The sequence below is a fragment of the Sesamum indicum genome, linkage group LG4 (genome assembly GCF_026168435.1).
Source record: "Sesamum indicum cultivar Baizhima isolate 11 linkage group LG4, ASM2616843v1, whole genome shotgun sequence".
Lineage (NCBI taxonomy): Eukaryota > Viridiplantae > Streptophyta > Magnoliopsida > Lamiales > Pedaliaceae > Sesamum > Sesamum indicum.
Window position 1 is genome coordinate 19,056,830 of NC_142660.1, and position 8,790 is coordinate 19,065,619.

At 35.9% G+C, this 8,790-nt stretch overlaps 1 protein-coding gene across 2 annotated transcripts; it reads right to left on the reverse strand.

Annotated features, from left to right (window-relative positions):
- Window positions 1-324: 324 nt before the first annotated feature.
- LOC105161075 (Tetratricopeptide repeat (TPR)-like superfamily protein) lies at window positions 325-5,733 on the reverse strand. 2 transcript variants are annotated; one of them, XM_011078651.3, is made up of 2 exons: window positions 5,360-5,707; window positions 325-2,317 (listed from the first exon to the last, which is right to left on the reverse strand). In XM_011078651.3, exon 2 carries the CDS (start codon window positions 2,222-2,224, stop codon window positions 362-364), a length of 1,863 nt encoding a protein of 620 aa, XP_011076953.1. In that variant the 5' UTR covers window positions 2,225-2,317; window positions 5,360-5,707; the 3' UTR covers window positions 325-361. The 2 variants fall into 2 exon arrangements, 1 of the variants encoding a protein (XP_011076953.1); XR_002287011.2 differs by lacking the exon at window positions 325-2,317 and adding an exon at window positions 3,636-3,881 and having other exon boundaries at window positions 5,360-5,733.
- Window positions 5,734-8,790: the final 3,057 nt, after the last annotated feature.

Genomic DNA, 8,790 nt, shown 5'->3' on the forward strand with positions numbered 1-8,790 from the left:
AAAAACTATAGGGAGATAAATCAATATTTATTTTTTCATAAAAGAGTAATTTACTCATTTGCGATATGACAAGGATGTTGCTTGTATTTTTCCCCAAAAAGAAGTATCCTTTCATGTAAGTGGTTCAAGCATCATAACCTTTTGCAGACAAATCTTATAAGAGTTTCAGATGCCTACTACAAAGATCTTTCAATTTCAGAGAATGTAATGTCAGCACCCAATAAAAACTACAGGTCATATAAGAGGTTCAAAGATTGTTTTTTATTTTGAGTTCCGTGAACGTCTCTACTCTGCTTCAAAACAAATTGGCAAGGAAAAATGGTATCAATCAAAACATGTGTGACTTTCAAGTTTCAACCATCTACCAGTAATCTTTACAAGAACAAGCTCCATCCCGAAAATGATGAAATCGACTACGATCTCTAACAACTATCTCCCGGTCAAAAATCTTTGATAGTAATTTAATTGCAAGGTGACAATCTGCACAAACCCTTAAGTTCTTTACAATCCTAATTGGGGTCCCCCCTGGCGTATTAATCAATGCGAAAGCAATTGCAATCTTCTCACTATGATAAGACAAAGCAGTTTCCTTCTCTTCTTCCTCAATGTCGGCAAGCACATTCGTCGTATGAGGTGCATAGCCTTCAAGTTTCAGTAACCTTGTCATCTCCGAAAGCATAGCATATATAGCTTCAGTTTGAGGATGAGACTTGTCGCCTTGTACAAATTCATGTATACGGTTTCCTAATTCAACAAGACTATAGCCTGGCACTTTTTTCACTCCTTCTTTAAGCATTGTTCTCCTCACGTTATGTACGTCTGACCAACGCTTTTCAGATGCATACAGGTTGGAAAGAAGCACATAATCTCCACAATGTTTGGGCTCTAACATTTTAAGTTCGTCTCTGGCCACCTCCCCTATTGTTAAATTCCCATGTATGGTAGATGCACCAAGTAAAGTTCTCCATATTACCGCATTAGGTTCTATTGGCATTTTGCAGATATATTCATACGCTTGTTGCACTAAACCTGCCCTACCTAGTAAATCAACCATACAACCATAATGTTCGATTGTAGGCACAATCCGGAATTCCTTTGTCATCCTATCAAAATAAGCGAACCCTTCATCCACCATACCACAATGACTACAGGCATATAGCACTCCGACAAAGGTAATCTCACTAGGAACGAACCTGCGGATGTCCATCTCCTTGAAAAGTTCAAGTGCTTCCTCACCAAACCCATTTACAGCCAACCCAACTATCAACGAAGTCCACGATACCACACTCCTCTCGTCCATCCCATCAAATACCTTCTTTGCATCCCTAATATTCCCACACTTTGCATAAAGCAACATCAACGCATTTGCAGCGTGTAGGTTTTTATCCAAACCCAGCTTCATCATATACACATGTGCCCTCCTGCCCAAAGCCAAGGCACCAAGTTCAGCACATGCAGTAAGCAAACTTACCAAAGTAAATCCATCTGGTTTAACACCCTCCAAGCACATTCTTCTATAAAGGGTCAATGTCTCATTAGGCCTACTATTCAAAGCATACCCATTAATCACCGAATTCCAACCCACAAGATTCTTGTCAGCCATTTTCTCAAACAACTGGAGAGCACTCTCTGCCCGACCACAGACACCATAAAAATGAACCAGAGCATTCTGAACAAAAACCAACGACTTAAGCCCATCTTTCAACGCAGCACAATGCACTTTCTCACCCTCTCGCAAGACCATTAATTTAGCAATGGCTTTGAGAAGAAACGGGTACGTATGGGTATCAGGTCGCTCCGAACTCACACGTAAATGTTGGTAGATATGCAAAGCTGGAGCTGGGTCTTCACTCTCAGCGTAGCCTCTGATCATTGTATCCCAAGTGAATATATTTGGCTGGAAAATTTGATCGAAAATGTTGCGGGCATATTGCATAGGCCCAGATAGGGAGACAACAAAGAAGATCAAGTATTTCCCCATGTCCGGGCTTGACAGTGGTACCCCATGCCTGATGGAGAAGGCATGGACTTGCTTCAATTTAGGGATAGAGGAGGCGCAGGCGTGCAAGAGAGCAACGCATTTTCTGACAATATACGGTTTCTTGGATTCCGTCACAGCAGAAATGATCCTGTAGCTGTTTGAGTTGTTCTGAAGGAAAGTGTTTGATGAGGTACTGTGAGAGGAACATCCAATTTTGTACAAGAATTGTTGCTCCGAATGCATGTCAAAACATAATGCTCCGGTGCCTGGTTATGCGCTTATGCACACAGCGCAATGCAGGTAACTTGTATATGTGTGTTCCTTGATCTCGCTTCCCTGATGAAAATTTCCAGTAAAACATGTGAATTTACCATAACACCTTTCCAGTATGTCTATTGACCGACAGAGATATTAATCCCTCAAATGTTGTCCAACCGACACAGGCTGGGAAAGAAAATAGTACAATTCAAGATGCACAGTGGGTTAATCTAATCAAAGATCGGATTAAAATAATAAAAAGAATAGGCTGATATGGTACATGCCCGCTTGAAACCCGACTGATCCCAGGATTCAATATTTGGGACCAGCCCACCCAGTGACCCAGGACAGCTGGTCCTAGATGAGCTTGGGTCCGTCTTTTTTTTTTTTTTTTTTAATAATGTAGTCATATAATTTTTATTTTATTTTTTTAAATTGAATTTTCTAATTTTTCTTATATTTTAGAAAATCTAAGAACTTTTTTGTTTTTATTATTCTCTTCTAAATTTTTAGTATTTTAATTTATTAATACCCTTTTCTTTTAAAAAAAATATTTTAAGTCCTTTTTGAATTTTTATCATCTAAGTTTATTAGTGTAAACTTGTTAGTCAAATTATTAGTTAAGTTTATTATATATTCTTAACTATTATTTTTCTATATAACAAATTTTGAATAATTTAATTTATTATTTATTTATTTCATAAGATAATTACAAATTTAAGTAATTAAATTATAAAGAAAACCTCAATATTATTAGAAAAAATAATAATAAGCACATCTGAGCTGATGTAAGTCTAGTCCGAACTGATTTATGGGTTGGGTCTGAATTTAAAAATGGACCCAATCTAAACCCACTTAAAGGCCCAGGACCGCCGCAAGATCGATCATGAACGGTAATGGGATGATCTTGATTCGGGCTTTTTTGGCTAGTCTCTGCCGGTCCTGAACCGACCCAGCCGACTATACACCTTAAAGTATAAACAATTTCCAAGGGGGATTATAATTTTATAAAATATCTAATTTTTCGAGATGCCAACTACAAGCAGGTATATATAGATATCCAAAACATCTTTTAAACTAGTCTAGTAAATAATTGGCTCATATTTTTGCTTTATAAAAATATTGATCAAACTCTTGGCTCAAATTATTATTAATTTGAAACTTTGTGCTTCACTCTAAAACATGCTCTCAATATTTGAAAATCTTCAACCTTTAACGATTTGATTTGGGTCTTCAAATATTTGAGTTGCCAATACATTCTCTAATAAAATGATGCTTTGTATTTTTATACCTTTGATTCAGTCATGAAACACCTATTTCTTAGCACCACCACAAAATTTTGTCGCTATTTCAACAATTTTCTAAACCAAACAGCATAAGAAGTTACAGCCACATATTCAAAGTCACAATAAGTAATATCATGAGATAGCACAATCACCCATAACCATAATAAGTACAAAATCCGATCTTGTACATGTCAACAACACTGAATAAACACCAATTCTCTTTTTCTTCATCTTCAAACATGTGTCATGGGATCGCAATCAAGCATATTAAACTTCTTTTGAATATCATGCTTGAGAAAAGAATATACCCTCCTCCTTTTGTTGTGCCTCTCGAACCAAATAATATGACATAAGACCTAGATCAATCATATCAACTTCAAGAGACATTTTTTTCTTAAATTCTTTAAACAAACCCGAATTTTTGCTGCTAAAAATACCATCATCAACATGAAAACAATTAAGCGAATACCATCATTATCACCAACTTTGACGCAAAGCGCATATTCATTAGGGCAACGAAAAAACCCATTTTCTTCAAAGTATTTGCCAATGCTACTATTTTAGGCTCTCATGTAGGGGCATTTCGATTAACTGAACTGCAAGTTTAGTTAATTGAAATTTTGGTACGCCGAAATGGTGTGCCGAATACTGAATTGAATTACTCGGTTCAATTTAGTACAAATTGAAGTTATTTTGGTTTGATTTCGTTTTTCTACCATATTAACCAAAAATTAAAAAAAAATATTAATTTATTAGTTATAAATTATTTATTAATCAATAATTGTAATAACTAAATATGTATTGACCATAAAATTATTGTTTTTCATTATAACTATAGATATTAAGATATTTAATATTTATATATTATTTTTTATTATAATTATAAAATAAATATGTTTTAAAATTAAGTATTCGGTTCAGCTCGGTTAACCTGCACAAAAGATCAAGATCAAACCGAATACTGAAATTTAAAAAAAAATTGAATACCGAATTGAATTTTGGGTACGGTATCCGCTAAAAACTGAATTTCTCGTTCAATCAATTTTTTGCCGGATAATGAAAAATTGAACACCCCTACTTTGGGTCTAATTTTAAAGGGATAATTACATGTACTCCCCCTTAACTATAATTTATTTATACAAACTACCCCTATTTTTAGTATAATTACACAAACTATCCGTAATATCCAAAAAATAGGAGTAGTTTGTGTAGTGATACTAACATTTTTAAGAGGGGTGTGTAATTTTAAAAAAAAAAAAAGAAAAAGGGTGATTTATGTAAGTGATAATGACATTTTAATGGATGTATGTGTAATTATCTAAAAATATGGGTAATTTATGTAAACAGATCATCAATCAAGGGATATAAATGTAATTATCCTATTTTAAATCATTTAAAGCCTTCTTGAATCTCAAGACTATATTTTCATGTCCATCAAACCTACACCCCCTTTTCAGGGTATTGTTCAAAATGCCTAGTTGAGATTCCAATGCAATGACTGAACAAATAGTCTCAATATGGCTGCAAAGACTTCATATTAATCAATTCCATGACCGACTCCCCCTTCCCGTCGAGCTCGTAACACGACGGTGTGAGACCAAGAACAGCAAACGACAGTGTGAGACCAAGAACAACAGACGACGATGTGAGACCAAGAAATTCCAGAACTATTAGTTTAGATTCAACGATGTGAAAGCAAGAAATTGAACAACTGTTAGTTTAGATTCAACGGTGTGAGACCAAGAATAGCAAACGACGGTGTGAGACCAAGAAAACTGACAAGTTATGGCAAACGATGGTGTGAGAGCAAGAACACTAAGAAGTAACGGCAAACCTGTTCGAGCTTCTTGCTTGGCCGACACAACAACAATCACCTTCCTCGTTGGCGTTGGTAGATGGATTGACGCTTGCAACCGTTGGTTTTGGGCGAGGGTTTTAGGAGGAGAAAGAATTTGGTGAAAGTCGAGAGATGAGAAGAGTGAGAAAGCAATTGGGGTTTTACAAATTTAGAGTGAGAAAGAAAGAGAAAAGAGAGAGACACACACACGCTCACATATATAATTTATTACATATCAATTGCTTTTTCACTCTGTCGTTGTTTCTTCCATTTTCTATTATTTCTGTTTCTCTCTCTCCCCCTCACGCGCATCCTCTAAATAGCTCTTTCTGCACAGATGAAAAGATGGAACATGGCTCAAATGAAGCGAGCAATGTAGATCTTTACACAATGATCCAACGGCATCCAACTTTCAATTTTATTTTATAGTTTTATATAAGCTCTAACAAATGTTAATTTTCACCTTGTAGACAATACTTATTGTTGGAGAGTTAATGGTGTCCTCTTTTCAGAGCCACTTAATTTTAATTTTTCAGCACCCCCTCCACCACCACCGTTGCAAGTGCCTCCAAGAGTCCAACAGACATGACAAATCTTTCTTTCTTTCTTTTTTTCTCACAAAAAAATATACATGTTCATGGTCCTCACTCTTTATTTATTTAGATCTTTTATTTTCAAGCATAAATTATAAAAGTACTAACTTAACATGATAATTGTTCAATCTTGAAAGTGAAAACACAATTACTTTGATTTTTCCTTTGAATTTTAAAATAAAGCTTTTCGAAAAAGAAAATCAAAATTGGCTTACTTAATTTTTTTATTTTTTATATGAGATTCAATCCGTGGTAAAGATTCTTTCTTCTCCATATTAAGACTCTTTATCTTTCTCATTCTCTATCTTTCTCCATATTAACACTTCATGACAGCAAACAGTTTCAGCGCAAATTTTCGACGAAAAAATTTTCAAATTTTCATATCTCAACAAATACTTAATTAAATTGAACTAGGTTGGTCTCGTTAGAACCCTTAGGTCGAGGCGAGTCTAGTGGTGGTGGTCCGTGATTGTGGGTCGCTCTAGTGGCAGCGAATCGACGACAAAAAGGTGCGGTGGTCGTGTTAAAAATTCATTATTTACAGTTGATAAAACTTGAAATTATTTGAGAGAAAATGTTCGTCTCATCAAGGAGAGTCGAACGGTATATTTGATGATTGACAACTTGTTGTGATGGTGTCGGAATTTTAACGAGAAGTTGGCAGTGATTCGTCGTGAAACAAAATAATTTTTTTTTAAAAAAAAAATTGTCACCGCGGTTTCGAACCGCAGTGGTTAATTTAATTTATTTTTTAAAAAAATAATGTCACCGCGGTGACATAGAATTTTTTCTTTTTAAATATAAGTTGTGACACCGCGGTTAATCACCGCGGTATCACCTACTTTTCTAAAAAGTTTCAAAGCACCTCAAATTTTTAATTTTCTTTTTTTTCTGCATTTTTAAAATAATTCTTCCTAACGAGAGGGGGAGTGTGTAATATTTTGAAAAACACAAGGGATATTTTGCTTATTTTTTTAATACAGGGAAGTTTTTAGCTAAATTTTAAACCTGAAGGGGGCTTTTATGCAATTTATTCTAAAAAGAAAGGAATTTGCACTTATACAACACATTTAATTTGAATGCAGAAAAGAGCTACACAAAAAAGGAACTAGACAAGATAATCAAACTTGACATGCATGAAATATAAAAAATTAGTATGATCCTCTTGTGTATATCCTTCTTTTCTTGCATCAAAGATTGCAATAGGGAAGACAAAATATTATATTTTATTACCATATGAGAGTTTTGTTGGAAAATTTTTTGGTTTCAAGTAATTGAAGTGATGTTTTAAAATATTACAATCGAATTTAGAAATCAAAAATAATTAAAGCCACGTTGGAACAAATAACATAAAGCAATTAGAAACGCTATTTATGACAAGAAATTTAAATCGAAAACTTACAATGAGAATTGTATCGTAACAATTCTGAGTCCAATTTGAAGTCGTTAATTTAACCAAATCGCAGAATTACTGATTGCCTTGAAGAAAATATACGCCCCGTATTCAACGTAATTTCTCCCAAGATAAGACAGTTACAGTTCTTTCGATTTTAGCACTATACCGAAGAACACCTCGATCAAACACTCAGAAGCTTATCAAAACAAGAGACTTAAATACCAAAATTTGAAAGAAATATGAATGCCAAGTGAAAGAGGGCACCCGAGAGAGTGATTAGGGAGAAAGTGAGAATTGTGTGTGCTCAAGTGAAAGAATTGCAGGCTTTATATAGAGAGTCATTCCTTCCCAATAAATGCAGAAATTCAAACCGGCCATTATGACCTTCAATTCCAATTTGAGAGTTACAGCACTAACATCCACTAACGGATGAGGGAATGAAGAATTGCATTCAATACAAATTAAAACAAGAAACAGTAACAATGAAAAACGGATTTTGACTAAAGAAACAATTTGAATATTGAAATGAATGTCCAATCCAAATGTGCTGCAGTAAATCAAAACTCCTTTTTCCTCCCTCATTCTAATCTTTGAATTTCAAGTAAATCTTTTTAAAATCTCAACAAATTTAAATTGAAGAAAGATGGAAGCGTAGAAATTCAGCTTGGGCAAAGGGGGAGAGAGAGAGAGAGAGAGAGAGAGAGAGGAGAGAGAGAGAGAGAGAGAGAGAGAGAGAGCATGATGAGAGAGAGAGAGAGAGAGAGAGAGCTTGATGTGAGAGAGAGAGAGAGAGTGAGAGAGAGAGCATGATGTGAGAGAGAGAGAGAGAGAGAGAGAGAGAGAGAGAGAGAGAGAGAGAGAGGTTGATGTGTGGGGTGTGTGTGTGCAGTGTGTGTGGGTGTGTGTGCAGTGTGTGTGGGTATGTGTATGTGTGTGGGGGGTGTGTATGTGTGTGTGTTGTGAGAGAGAGAAGAGAGAGAGAGAGCTTGGTGAGAGAGAGAGAGAGGTTGATGAGAGAGAGAGAGAGAGAGAGAGAGAGACAGAGAGCTTGATGAAAGAAAGAGAGAGAGAGGAGAGAGAGAGAGAGAGAGAGAGAGAGAGAGAGAGAGAGAGAGAGAGAGAGAGAGAGAGAGAGAGAGCTTAATGAGAGGGAGAGAGAGAGAGCGAGCGAGATAGAGAGAGAGAGAGAGAGAGACAACTTCAAGAGAGAGAGAGAGAGAGAGATTGATGAGAGAGAAAGAGAGAGAGAGAGGAGAGAGAGAGAGGAGAGAGAGAGCTTAATGAGAGAGACAGAGTGAGAGAGAGAGAGCTTGATTAGAGAGAGAGAGAGAGAGAGAGAGAGAGAGAGAGAGAGATTGATGAGAGAGAAAGAGAGAGAGAGAGAGAGCGAGACAGAGAGAGAGAGAGAGAGAGCTTAATGAGAGAGAGAGAGAGAGAGA

What these genes read in the sequence shown, in the direction of transcription:
- LOC105161075 (XM_011078651.3), bottom strand. Translation starts at nt 2,224, where the DNA reads ATGCATTCGGAGCAACAATTCTTGTACAAAATTGGATGTTCCTCTCAC.